The sequence below is a fragment of the Eucyclogobius newberryi genome, unplaced genomic scaffold, assembly GCF_026437365.1.
Source record: "Eucyclogobius newberryi isolate DKJ021-1_F unplaced genomic scaffold, fEucNew1.0.hap1 SCAF_13, whole genome shotgun sequence".
NCBI lineage: Eukaryota > Metazoa > Chordata > Actinopteri > Gobiiformes > Gobiidae > Eucyclogobius > Eucyclogobius newberryi.
Window position 1 is genome coordinate 28894404 of NW_027315757.1, and position 14411 is coordinate 28908814.

The 14411-nt window shown below is 38.8% G+C and overlaps 2 protein-coding genes and 1 non-coding gene across 3 annotated transcripts; 1 reads left to right on the plus strand and 2 right to left on the minus strand.

Moving 5' to 3' along the window:
- Nucleotides 1-3429: 3429 nt before the first annotated feature.
- On the minus strand, nt 3430-9009 carry tedc2 (tubulin epsilon and delta complex 2). The gene is made up of 10 exons (XM_072443854.1): nt 8873-9009; nt 8598-8723; nt 7394-7449; nt 6751-7321; nt 6592-6673; nt 6345-6483; nt 5389-5597; nt 5159-5323; nt 4632-4786; nt 3430-3675 (listed from the first exon to the last, which is right to left on the minus strand). The coding sequence occupies exons 2-8, from the start codon at nt 8699-8701 to the stop codon at nt 5177-5179; spliced, it is 1308 nt and encodes a 435-aa protein (XP_072299955.1). The 5' UTR covers nt 8702-8723; nt 8873-9009; the 3' UTR covers nt 3430-3675; nt 4632-4786; nt 5159-5176.
- Nucleotides 8439-8512, minus strand: trnat-agu (transfer RNA threonine (anticodon AGU)). The gene has a single exon. It is a non-coding gene; the product is annotated as a tRNA-Thr (tRNA).
- A 1994-nt stretch (nt 9010-11003) lies between the features above and the next one.
- hmox2b (heme oxygenase 2b) lies at nt 11004-13245 on the plus strand. Its single transcript, XM_072443304.1, has 6 exons — nt 11004-11020; nt 11649-11712; nt 11791-11908; nt 12009-12500; nt 12639-12762; nt 12844-13245. The coding sequence occupies exons 2-6, from the start codon at nt 11657-11659 to the stop codon at nt 12969-12971; spliced, it is 918 nt and encodes a 305-aa protein (XP_072299405.1). The 5' UTR covers nt 11004-11020; nt 11649-11656; the 3' UTR covers nt 12972-13245.
- Nucleotides 13246-14411: the final 1166 nt, after the last annotated feature.

Consider the following 14411-nt stretch of genomic DNA (forward strand, 5'->3'; position numbering starts at 1 on the left):
GGCATTTGATTGGTCATCTTGAATAACGAAGGCACTGATTGGCTAGACTTTTAAAAACACAAAAAAGATACGATTATCATTGGAAAGCGTAATGCAATTTCGAAGTACGCGCTTGTCCATGGATATACGCGATTGGTTAAAATAAAAATAAGAACTCCATATGTCACGCCTCCCTCTATGCATTGTGGGTCATGTAGTTGTAAATGTACTGTGGTTTAAAGGTCCCCGTTTAAAGGGACACACGTAGGAAAAGCAGTAGGTCTATTTGGAATTGTAATGAACGAACGATGATTGATGTTTGTTAAAAGTGCCCTCTTGATAGATTTTTGAATGGTTTAATCATGTGCTCCCCTCAGGTGGCAGCCAGGCCCATTTATCAGCACCCATTCATTTAAAGATCATCACCAGAGAAAGCTATTGCCCGAGAGCCCACGTTGATTAAATTTGTTTTCCATTTTTATTTTATGAAATTTAATTGTATATGTAAATACAGATATGTTAGCTGTGATATTTCTGACCTCATTACACTTTGGGCTTGCAGGTGTTCAGAACTGTCTCTTTAACTCTACAGAGGAAAGAGACAAAGGACATGAGGACAAAACGTGATTCGTTTTTGTGCCATATCGCCCAGCCCTACATTTTAAAAACATTTCATTGTACATCCATTTGGATTCTCTGCACTAGTGTGCTAGAATAATTCTTCAAGTATCTAGAGATTAAAATAGCACCATTTAAATGTATATTTCATGACATTTATTTCATACAACAGACAGAAATTTAAGTTAAAACTTGTAGTACAAATATAAAAGACATTTATACAGAATCAAAATAAAAGGGCAGATTTACTACTGAGTGGAGTGACCAACAGCATCAGCAGACAGCAAGGCTAGTCAGGAGAGAAGGGACATTATTCCCCTGCTGCATAGAGGTAGACATTCCCTTAAGAGAAGGCAGTAGATTGACTTTTACTCTAACAAAAACAGGCAACAGCATTGCAGATACACTAATATTTTTAAAGCACACAACCAAAGTGTACTGTATACGTGGAAATGTCACTTTCACAGCCCACATTTTCTTTCCATCAAACATCTAAGACATAATCACATCAACTAAGACTAACATTTTGTCAATAAGTGAACGAAATTACCTCTAATTTATTTTAGACATATACAGAGGCTCACAAAATGCCATGAAGAGTGTAATCTGCAAGTCTCAGCATGAAATCCTCAATTAAATCAAACAGTAATGTTTCATTGTTACATGCAAATCTCCTCTGACATTTTGTGTTTACATACAAAGAAGATTAACCACTGCGTTAGCTTATTTTTTAGGCATCTGTTCACTGGTGTTTCTACTATCCTTTTAATGCCCTAGGTCAGTTCAAGACCATTGCTCCCATTATGAACACACAAAACTTCGATTAACAATTTTCTTTTTTTAATCTTTTTGCAATTGCCTTCTAGAAAAATATAAGTGACCATTCACCCCAACAATGAGCCTAAATGTTCCAAGCAATCCTCTGCATCTGATAAGTTGCCACTTGAAGTCTGATAATTACCGTAGTAAAACGTGCCTAAGAGTCTTCGGCATCATTTTAACAGCTTTCATTTGATGCATAGGCACATTTTGCTCAACAGAAAGTGTCACTAATCTGGTAGCAATGCATGAGTGATCAATAACAGTTTAATTGGTTGGTTGTATCGCAGTACTCTATGTACGATGCACAGTTGCTTTATAGCCAGTGAGAGATCTGTATAAATACAATTCATAGTGTCATAGATAGAGTTAGTAATTGCGGCTACATTAATTTTGTGGTGGAATAACTAATATGACTGTAAAAATTAACACTTACAAGAGCCAATAAATATAGTGCAAAGACATTCTCAGCTGTGACTTGGGACTCAATGTGGGTGGCAAGGTTTGTGGAGTGGAGAATATTGCGTAAAAAGAACAGATTTGTTTTTATGGCTCCTGCTATAGCCTTATTCGAGACTTATTAATTAACAATAAGGGTAAGACATTGAAGTCTTAATAATACAGGTCCAAAAGTATGAAAGTTTCGTGAATACTAAAGAAAATTTATTCATAAACAAATCTAAAAATGGGAATGTGACAGTCTTGTTCCTTAAGTGCGAGGAAATTGAAAAGAAGTGCTTGAGACCAGGGCATCTGTCACTGTTTGTCTGTACTGGCAGGATCCAAGGCAATGCCCTTTAGTAATCCCAGTCTGCCGATCCTGGTGTGAAGGGTTCCACATAGACATGCTTGAACACTCCCAGAAGGGAAAGCTGTCCGTCTTTTGAGTAAAATGTCTTCACAAAGCAAAATGTGCAAATCTTTGACAAACTAAGTCCATTATCTGTATTTAGACTCATTGCTCATTGCTTAGACTCATAAACTCATAAACAAGTTGGTCTCAAAGTCTTCCTCCATGCAGATTACAGCAAGATCTTCAACAACACCATTTCCACTGTCCCATTGCGTAAAAAGCCCCCCTGCACATTGCTGTGGTGTCACAGGATGAGTGAATGACGCTGATGGTTGACGTGGTTGCACAAATTATTTGAATGGGTGTCGAGTTGCTGTCTATGGCCCACTTAGAGGGTCACCTGTCCCAGCAGGAGGAATGCTGTGATTGACGTCCCTTGTGACTTGAGAACTTGCTCCAGCAGAAGCTCTGCATAACATCTTGGAAACCCTCCGACCTCTGGTGAGGAGTGCGAGGGTCGCGTTTCCGTGCAAGTAAATATGTGAGCAGTATGCAATACATATTTGTGAAGGGTCTCCGCTGAGCTTGTTTTGACACTGGATACCTGTCTGATAATGCAGTGTTGTGATGGCTCCATCGACTGAAACTCGTCAGAACAAACAGATCTGCGCTACATGCCATCTTTTGCTCTATAAACGTACCTGTATGCGTTCTGAAAACCTACGGGTACTCACTTCCGCTAGTTTCAGCCCAGTCAAAACTATGCAAATACAAAAGAAAGTCAGATTTGGCAGGTGTTCAGAGAACTTTCTTTTCATATTCCTTTGTAAGCATCATAGTTGGCACTGTTCAGAATTTAATGAGATTGCTTCCTTCTTTTTACTTCTTTTCTTCTTATGAACAGTCCAACAAGAAGTGGCCATCAGCAGGAGAAAAATGCCCAAGACTAGTAGCACAACAGACACCACCTTAGTTTGAGGCAGGTCATTGTAAGTGTAAGTTACTCCTGTTCCCGCTACACCAATCACCAAGGAGATAATTCCAAAGGGAAAGATGCAGCGGTACCAAGATTTCTCCATGCCTCCAGTGGCTTGGGTCAGACGCTCCAGGGATGAAAGTGCCTCAGGGATCTTGGCAGCGCCTGCCTCCAGAGAGTGAGCCTCATGCCCTAAGGTGGTTGGTGGCTGGGTTTGGTGAGCCAAGTGGCCAGTGGCACAGCCCATGCTGAGCCTGTGGGCTGGCAGATCCCGAAACCGATCAGCAACTGCTGGGCTGGGCTTGTGGTCAGCTCTGACCTGGAGACACACAAGATAAGACTGGAGAAATAACTGGAGTCTAAATGAGACAAGAGAAGGCTTCTAAATCAGCGCAGAAATCCACTCACACTTCCCCCTGCTCTGTGTTCCTCTCAGGCTCTTTTTCTGCACTGTGCTTGCTGGCGCTCTGGGAGCACATTGTACACTATGCTGAACGAAGAGAAGGAGGATATATAAGACTGTGGAAAGGGGAGGGACTAAGGAGGAAAATGGGCAAGTCCGAGTGCTCTGATACGTGCTCTTTTATACAACGTCAACGCTTGAAGAGAAAAAACAGAAAGGGGGAGGGGGCGGGCAACTCCCTACATTCTTGTCTCCCCATCACTGCATCTCAATTTAATTTATGTCTCAGACGCAAAGCCTTTCTAGTGGTGAACGGGAACGGAACGTAAGTTTTATAAAAAAATCTTGAAATAAAAGTCTTTAACCTCAGAATTCTTCATTTCAACATTAACTGTCATTTTCCTACACTACCATTTTGGCAAACAAACCACACAAAAAAAATCCTATGATGTCTTTTTAATCGATATTGCATGAACATATGATCTTTTTCTCTTTTGCTCTTGCCCATGTGACAAAATCACACATACAGGTCCCACTCAGTTTCCACCCACGCATACTGCCAGTGGAGGCTCTCCTTCAATGAAGGGAAACCTTGTTATGGTAAATCCTGTCTAACTTTTGCTTAGCACCATTATATGCGTGCACAATATGCATTAAGACATTCACTTTTATTTACATTACTTACATGTACATATACTTTTTAACAAAGTGGAGTCTCTTTAAAAAAATAGAGAAAATGTAGGTTAAAAAGGTTTGAAAGATTCATCCATGGTATGGGCCAGGTCAAGCTAAAGGGTGTGGAGGAGCTCTATTTGCCACCAGAAGCAGTTTGCTGGTCACAGGAAGCACAAACCTCTCAAACTCCTGATGAAGCTCAAAATACAACCCCAACTTATCTTTTTATATCACTGCAACAACTATTGGTATCTTTGGAACAAGAACAGCCAATGCTTTGATTAGAATTGACTGAAAATGTATTATGTTGATTCTAGCAGGAAGCATACAGATAAACAGGCGCCCAGGGAGCATCTTCTGTGACTCACCCTACTCTGCTAGTGCTCAGGAGGGCTGCTACACCCACGGCCTGCTGTGTGAACCCAGCAACACCTGTCGGCCAGTCTGGTGCAACTCGTGCCATACACACGTCATCTGTGAGCTTGAGTTTTGTAGACCACGCCAATCAACTAACAACTCACAACTATGGAGGGCAACAGACAGTTACAACTTTGACAGATATAAAGCTATTATCCATGTGATAATATGCAATCTTTCCATAACTTCTCTTCTTATAAATGTGTAATCCAATGTACATTATTAGTACTTCATAATTTAAAATATAGGCAAAATACCATCATTTTGTACATAAAACTAGTGTTACATTTCAGGTGCAAGATTGATAAAGATAATCATTGATTTGACTTGAGGATTGTTTCCCTCCAAGACTGAACACTGAACATTATTTTCATGGATTTATAACCCAACACCAACACAAGCAATAATATACAGGGAATTATTTTTAGTTACAGCTGAATTGAACATGAACCATTTCAGAGGTCTGAATTACACTTACAGGGTCCAGAGTGTATTCTCAGGAGTCAGGTTCAGAGTCAAGTACTATGGCAGGAAACCGCTCCCCTCCTTCTCCCAGTGCAGAATAGAGGTCTCTCAGAAGACTGGCATTTAAAGGTCCTTGTATAACTGAAGAGAGGTGTGGAGACAAAGTGTCTGACAAGGCCTGTCAGAAAGTGTACATCAGTACAACGTTTACTTACAAATACTTTTCTACACTACAGCCCTTACCGTTTCTTGACAAACCTCCTGTTGCAGCAGTTCTACCCTCATCCTCAGCGCCTCAAACTCTGTTAGCTCTTTCTCCGTTGAGTATGTAACAGTCATGGGCAGAGGTGTCGTTCTCCCCTCATGCCTCTCACCGTCTGCCCTCATGGGGTAAAGACAACCCCACTCTGGCCTCCATCGATCCCATGATTCCCACTCTAACGGAAAATATGGTTATATTTAGAGTGTGAGCGTGAGCAACCGTACCCTAAAACCTTTTCTCCACTGCTGCCTCAGCTTTAAATAGCGAGGCCCTTGCCTAGCCACGTCAGGATAGACAGCTTTAAAACCCTACCACCAGGAGGGGGTTTGTCAAGGCCAAAGAAAGTACAGCTCTGGCAATGAGTCCTCACTGCAGCTCTGTTTTCATTTTCCATGCACCATAATAGAGAAGTTGCATTAGCTCGTTAGCACTGCTCAATTGTTGTTGCAATGACTATTAAAAAAATATTTATATGGGTTTGTATTGGAAACTTAAAACGTTTGCCAGAAATATTTAGTAAGCCATCCTCCCCCAAGATGTATGGAAAAACTTGGCACTTAAAGGTGTGAAAAACAACCCTGAAGGTGATGCTGTCATATGAGTGGCTGCGTGGCGCACATGGAAAATCCCCTTTGGTTTCTTCATAATTGTATCAGTGGAGGCTGCAGGTCATTAATCATGTAAAATGTCATTGTGTTCTCTTGTCTCTAGTCTGTGAAATTGTCAGACATTTGCGATTTTGGTTAGCTCTTTTCACTTGAACTCCACATTTATGAATGTCTTGAGGTATAATTTTGAACCTTCCAAAATTCAATATAATACCATCAATGTCACCTCCATCTAAGAAATGAAAAACTATAAATAATCCTTTCTATTTCTAACACTGAATTGAACCATAGTTTGTATCAATGATCCTTCAGTTCCAGCTGAATGTAACCTCGCTTTGTGCCATCTTCTGGGGTCCGTGAGGCCATTCGATCATCTGTCCGTCTGTCGTCTACAGGATCTTGCGCTGAGAGTCTGTGCACCAGAGCGTGAATCTTTTCTGGGCACCCACATGGCCACCTAATGGGAAACTGATGGGACAAGGTTAAGGACTGCAAATTGAGTATCCAGATGGCATAGCAAAGTATAAATAAAATCACACAAACACACTGAAAATTTCTTTTTTGTAGAAAACATACCGTGGCCCTCATTTGTGTCATGAACTGATCCTTCCCGCAGACTGAAGATTTCAATTCCAAGGCTAGAATTTTGTCCCACAACCTAAAAATAAAAATATTTGAAAATAAATGTAACCGTATAGTGAATTAATATAAACATATATATTGTAAAATGGGTACCCGTTTTCCTTGTGTTTCAGATGTGTCCATTTTAATACCTCTTGTTGAATTGGACAATTTCCTCCTGATTCCATCGTTTTGGAAAAGGACAAAGGGTTGTTTGTAGAAGAATCTGATATAACTTTAGAATTTTTGCCACTCAATTGACCTATTTTTACTATCTGTTTTTTAGATCCATATGGAAGTGCATGTTGTCCATGATCTTGTAGTCCCTGTAATTTCTCAACGTTATCATTCCCATGTGTCGGAGAATTGGAGATTTTCTTTTTTGGGGCATTCGTCTGCACACGTTTTAAGCCATCTACTGGTTTGGCGTAGAGAGAACGGTGGACTGTTGTCTGAGATTTTCCTCTGTCTTTTTGTTCGATTGTTTTGGACATCAATTTAATTTTTGTTTGTCCTTTAGATGATTTCACTGAATCTTTTGTTGCAGCACCTTGTTTATTTTGAGTTACAGCTGGTTTGACACTCCTCGCTCTTGTGACAGGTTCTAAACCAGCGCGGACTTGCATTGCTTTTTCCAGAGCCCTTTCAAGAAGACATAATTCTTCGTTATCCACCGGCGGAGTATCTGTAGTAAATAATAGTAGGTGAATTGTTTGTGTTTCTTATGTAAGAAAATATGGCGATTATTATAACAAACCTGTAGGTGGAGTACCCTCAGAATGAAACCCAGGGGATGATCTTGGTTGAGATGTTCTGTTAGACATGCGAGCAGAAAGAAAAGTTAATATTTTAAGTTTGTGTCGATGTTTTTAGTTTGCAATCTCACTAAATATCAGTTCACTGTGGTTGTTTAGTTTAGTTTCCAATAGACCCATTAAAAGTCTCTAAACAAATATATTCTAAACTCCAGATTGAAGTCAACTGGGGGCAAAATGTATGTGGAACATAATGTAATTTTAATAAATAAACTTGAATTACCCTCAGAATTTGACTGATTGCGAGTGATATAGAAAGATATATATAAAAAGTGTGGTAAAGTGAGAAATTATATTATATATATAAGATTGTATTATATTTTTAATTATTATATAAGACATGTTTTTCTGTACTGTGTTGATAGCTACTTTGGCCAGGTCTCGCTGGTAAAAGAGCGTCTGAATCTAAAAAGGGCCTCTGACATGGTTAAATAAAAATCTGCCATGTTTGTTGCTGGCGTGCCAAAAGTGCGTAAAGATTCATTAGTCAAAACCATGTAAAAAAGAAAAGAAAAAAAAGTAATCATTAAAGCCATGGAACAATCTGTTATTTGGCTGAGTCAGTACTGGTAAATACATTTATCAAGCTATGGTGTTAGAATAGTTTTGAATGAACGCCAAGTTTAGTACAGGCAATTAGCCTCTTTAAATATCCATTTGTTTAACTTTGGGCTATTGCCTATTTAATGGGATATTAAGATTGACACCGAGCAGTTTACATGAAAATCAAGATTTTTAGTTTTTACTGGACAAATGCATTTAATTCACAGATACATTCCAGCTCAAATACAATTTCCAATCCTTTTACGGTAGAGAAGACAACTGATGTAACAAAATTCAAATTCAATTTTTACATAATTAATATCTAGGTCTGATTTCAGTTTATAGTTGAATATATGTTATGGTCTACTTATTTTAGGCTCAATTCCACAGCAACAGCATTTTAAAGGGTTAATTTTAACATTATTATATGATGACGTAGTAAAAAGGCACTGCTGGGATTCGAACCCAGGATCTCCTGTTTACTAGACAGGCGCTTTAACCAACTAAGCCACAGCGCCACCGAATGTCGGAGCGCGTAAAAAGTATTATTGAAGGTACGATGTCGAAGAAAACCGATTTTACCTTGACTATTACAGTACTTACAAAACGCCAATGATTTCGGTACAAAGTTGAAGTGATTGGTGAATCTTGGCTTGTTCCTCTTTCCATGATTGTATAGCATCTTCAACGGCGATATAAAGTGCCATTTTCAGGCAGCGCCACCGGGTCCTTCCGTTGACATTTACAGAAGAAACATTGAAGTCTGTTAAGTCAAACCTAAACCCTAAATAGTGCCTAAACTAGGCACTATAGGCACTGTAACTATACGTGGTATAAAACACTGCGTTATAGCACCATTTGTTGACGTTAGCACTCACGTTTTAGATCTAAGCCGCGCTTTCAAAGGGAGCAGGAAGTAACCAACACCGTGAGAAATCAGAGAGCAACACTTTGATCATTTAGAACTAATTGGTTTCGTTGATGAATCCATGGTCCTATCAGAAGGGCGCCAACGCTGAAACTGCCTTTATCTTATGTAAAGTTAACCGTGTTGAAAAATCGTCTCCATAACGATCACGATGACGTCGTGACTTCTCGCGTGATGTTGGTGCTGCTGCGTCCTAGCCACGTGGGGTTTGGATCTCGCTTTCTTCTATTCAAATATTTTGTTTTTCTTTTAGGTTATGATCTGGACTAAGAACATAGAGATGTATGGCTATGACTGCGGCTACAGGCAGTACATTTAGTTTACCTACCACTCTACTCAAGCAGGGCTCGATCATGCACACACAACATTAGGCTGCTAATCCTGAAATGTGGCAATCACAACACCAGAAACAAGATGAAACATTCCCATAAGAAGTTATATTCATAGAAGTATAAATATGCAACATCCAACAATAAGATTCAAGGAGATAATCTAAACAATAAGGGTTATGTGGGAGTGGGAGGTGCAGAAGGGAGAGAGAATAGCTTTGGCCTTGCAAATAAACAACCTTTTCTCTTTTTTTGTATTTTTTCCTGGCATCTGGCAATGTTCCCTCGATTATTATTGTGGATATGTGTAGTATTAGACTATAATAGCACTAAACTGCACTGTATTGTACTGAACTGTATTTTCCCTATAATGTCCTGAACGTAATTTGCATTCAGAGCAGAGAAAAGCTGGGAAGGATGTGCATTTTCATATTCAAGAATTTCCATTTGGTGACACATGGTACATCATGTATAATCCATGAACAGCATGTGTGAATCACAAAAACTGTAATCACACATGAATTCATTCCCTGCACCCAAAACCTGGCAAAATTGATAATATGCTTATTATTCGATACATTTTAAAGTGAAAGCTTTTTCAATTTTACATGCAAAGTTGTGGGAATTGCTTACTTTGGTTTTGACCTAAAACTATCCCAAAAACTGTCATAGCAAGCAAAGGAATGGAAAGCTGTTTTTCTAGCACAGTGGTGTCCAACCTTTTTTTTTCCTTCTTCTTTCTCTCATACTCAGACAACCCCCTACTTGGGCACTGGGCAAATAAATAAGTTTATAATATTTTGTTTGTATAATTATCTCAATAATCCCACATACACACGTGTAAAAAATACTACAAAATATTATTTTTACTTTAAAAACTATTCAATTGCACCTACTTTTCTGAGACCAGGCCATGTATTCTCAGGCAAATGCTTACCCCCAGCAGTCCCTGTATCCCTGGTTGGAAAACGCTGGTCTAGAATATCCTACCAGTTAATGAATTGCACTAAAATGAATAAGTTATCGAGAAATAACAAAAGTTTAAATTAAAAAGTAAACATTTCACCACAAGAAAAGATGAACCTGATGAGATAAACTTGATTTATCCCGCGAAGAGGACATCCCAGTGTTGCAACGCACAATTCGACAATCACAGTAGAACAGACATGCAATAAAAAGGTCAAGATAAGTAACTAATTAATAACTTGTTTACATGCATGTCAAACATATGTCTGATGTCTGAAGTTCGGATTCAGATTATTGAAACTGCATATAAACATATGATGTGAGTAATCTGATTTATTTGATTGTTCTCACATAAATAATGTTGAAAAATGTGTAAATTATGCAAGGAAAGGATAAACTGATGTGACAAAGACAAAGGTGAAAGAAGAGATGTTAATGACTGTAAGAGTTATTTTAAAATGAATTGTACTTTGTCTTGAAAATACAACAGTTGAATATCAGATTTATTTTTTAAATTAAATTAAAAAGTGTTGGCTTATCCGATTCTTGTAGTTTTTCTGGCCATGTCAATGTAGCATGGATCTATAATATTTTAATGAAATGCACCCGCTGAATATTATGATAATAGATGCATTCTCAACATCCAATCAGAGGCTCGCTCCACATCCACGCGCTCAGGGGGACGGGGCTGTGTGGTCACGTGACACCGGCTGAAGGGGGGCTGGTTGCGTAGTTGACTTTTCTCTCAAGTTCAGACAGTCTGACTTATTTGCACAACTGTTTCAACCGCTTCACGTTTCAAGGTTTGTTCTTATGCTCATATTTTGAACAGTCGCAAACATCTTTCCTGATGCGAGCGTTTTGGTGTTTGCTGCGTCTGTAACGTGGGGTTGTTGTGTTAAATGCTAGCTTGCTGATAGCATCTGAGCTAACGCATCCATAATATGAACTGATTTAACAACAATGATCGCGTCAGATCACGTTAGCTTGTTATTTTACCAATATGGTTAACAAGAATCAAGTTACATATTGTTTCTCTGGGGCTGAATTTAACTATTATTCATTTTCTGGTGAAAGTCAGAAGGCCCGTGGCTTGATATTGTTCTGCTTTTGCTGGTCAAGCGGTCATCGTGTCAAAAACTACAATGCCCTTTGTGCCACTACATTTTTGTTTACAATAAGACTGTAACATCTTACCAAAGGTCAATTTAGCTCAGTGTAGCTTGAGCAAAGGCAGTTTGTGCATTCAGAAAGTTATGGGTTCTCTCGCTCTGCAAAGAGAAACCATAACTTAATTAGGATTAACTATTATTATACATTATTTCTGTAAACATCAGTAGGTTGGATTAATGCAAAGTAGATGCTCAACTATATATTCAGCAAACTCTAATCAACTGTATGTTTGAATAAGTGTTTTGTTTTTGTTGTCAGCAGAGAAAATGGAGACAGGCGCAACTGTGGTGAATGGAAATGAAGAGAAGGATGCTGATAGCGGGTTAAAGATTTAATAAATATATCTCAATAGTGCCTGGCTTTGATTTATAAAATATAATAAACTTTTTTTTCTTTTTAGGCTTGAAGACCTGTCAGAGTTCCTGGGAGCGGGGACTCGAGAAATTCATGAAAAAGCTGAGAATACTCAATTTGTAAAGGATTTTCTCAGGGGTAACATTTGCAAAGAGCTTTTTAAGGTCAGTCTGATCTGATAACTGACTAACAAAGCGCTTTGGTAAAGGCTACAATATAATCCAAAACATGCTAAGTATATTTATGCGTTTCTTCTTTTTTTAGCTTGGTGTAGTGGCACTGTACCATACATACACTGCATTGGAGGAAGAAATTGAGAGGAATAAGGACCATCCCAATTTTGCTCCTTTATATTTTCCAGTGGAGCTGCACCGTCGTGAAGCCTTAGCTCGTGACATTGAATTCTTTTATGGCCCTGAATGGAAAAGCCAGATCAGCTGCTCTGAAGCAACTAAAGAATATGTAGAACGCATTCATCAAGTGGGACAGGAGGACCCAGCGATGCTGGTAGCTCACGCCTACACTCGCTACATGGGAGACTTGTCTGGAGGTCAAGTTTTAAAGAAGGTTGCACAGAGGGCTCTGAAGCTCCCTCCCACAGGAGAAGGCCTGGAGTTCTATCATTTTGATGGCATTCATAGTGCCAAAGCTTTCAAACAGCTTTACCGCAGTCGGATGAATGAACTAGAGTTGGACTTGGAAACAAAGAAACGGCTTGTGGCTGAGGCTGTTAAAGCGTTTCACTTTAACATAAAGGTACCAACACTTAAGTTAAAAATGCTCTGTTTAGTCTCGTGGGTCCCAAGTATACCCTGTAGTAATTGGTGGCACCCAAAAAACCTTTGTGTAGTTCCTTTAGTTCAACAACATTAAGCGTTTCACATTTACCAACAGGTTTTTGAAGAATTAGACGACATTGGTAAGAGTATTCCCCGAGAGGTCTCAGATGCTGGGATGTCCCACCATGGAGCAATGGATGGAGACATTAGTAAATGTCCTTATTATGCTGCTAAAATGGGTAAGTAACTGTCCCCTTCAACTATTTAAAGACAATTTTGTTTGTGGTAAATCTCATTTGTCCCCTTTTGTTTTATCATAGCAGCCTCAGGTGGAACAGCATATGTCAGTCAACTTGCCATGGCTGTACTCCGACACCCAACTGGTCAGGTCCTTTTTGCTACTTGGTTTGCAGCTTTGGCTGGGCTTGCTGCTTGGTATTTAATGTGATCGTCAGTGTCTCTGCTGTGTGAGACATATGAACCATAACAAGACTCAAGTAAACCTTTTTAAACCCTTAGTTTTTAACGGTCCTATCTAGAATTACCTGGAACTGAATGTAGGATTCAAGTTTTTTTTTGTCATATGTAACAACTACTTAATATTCAATGCTTTATTTTGAGTTGAAGAGTATATGTATATGCAAAAATGCAAAATGGATTTGACAAATTACACAATGCAATATTCAAACAGTATTGTACTTTAGACTTGATGCAGGGATGTCTTTTTATCCAAACATGAAATTTGGCAGATTTCCAAAAACATTTTTTACTGTATATTACTGACATAGGTTAACAAGTGAATTTATGGAACATTTATGGAATGTTGTATTTAAAAGGCTTGTGATATTTTTGCACAGGACAGGTTTTGAATGCCTGAGGATATGTATAAATGCATTTTAAGCCACATACCGTACATATTGATTTTAGATTTTCCGAATACATTTTTGTGCAGTGTTTGCATTGTTAGGTAAGCGATGCTTTACACTTTAAATGTGTTACTGGAGAATATTGTATTATAAAGAAATAAAGTTGGGCATACAACATACATAAATAAATCATAAAAAGCCATCTATGCTAATGATTCAGTTTGGAAACCATAATTTTATAATAGATGTACAGTAGTTTATAGATAAAGTGACAATTCATATTTATTGTGACTATTTACAGACTCAACGAGGTGCTAGGAAATTGAAGGCAAAAAAGTTTTGTGCCATAGAAATAAATGCTTTTAGTTGCATTGTACCAGGTTGTAGCCCAAGGGCTAATTTCCACCTATAGTCCCTGGGCAGGCAGGTTATTAAGTCCCACTGAGGGGAGGACCCTGGTGTACATGTCTTTAGTGGTTAGTGGGAGGGGAAACCGGTTGCCTGACCAGCCATTCCCAACACGTTTTGACAGACTACTGAACAGAATGTGGGAGGGGCTGACTGGTCAGGCAAGGAAACCGGAGCACCCAGAGGAAACCTACACATCCATTAAACCGCCATATAATTCATTTAAAATGGGTTCATATTCATAATTCACAATTCTGCATTTCCGTCATCATTTGCATTAACTAGGGATGACATATTTGGTATGTTAATTAAATGTAAAAAAGAGGAACTAATGTAATACTTGGATACCAATTGCCATAAAACACCACAGAAGACTAATCACAACTACAGTGGGTGGCGGTAATGTAACACTTTATGGATACCAACCACCATAAAACACTACAGAAGAACCCCGCTCTCACCTGTGTGTTGTATTCATAAGAAGTTACTGTATTGGATTGTACTGCCGTATGTTTGTTTGGGGAATGTTGCACCGTGGCAGAAATAAAGAACATCTCAAATTCCAGTCTTGTCTTTACTCGACCTTTAGGTACAGGTACGTACGGTAACTTTCT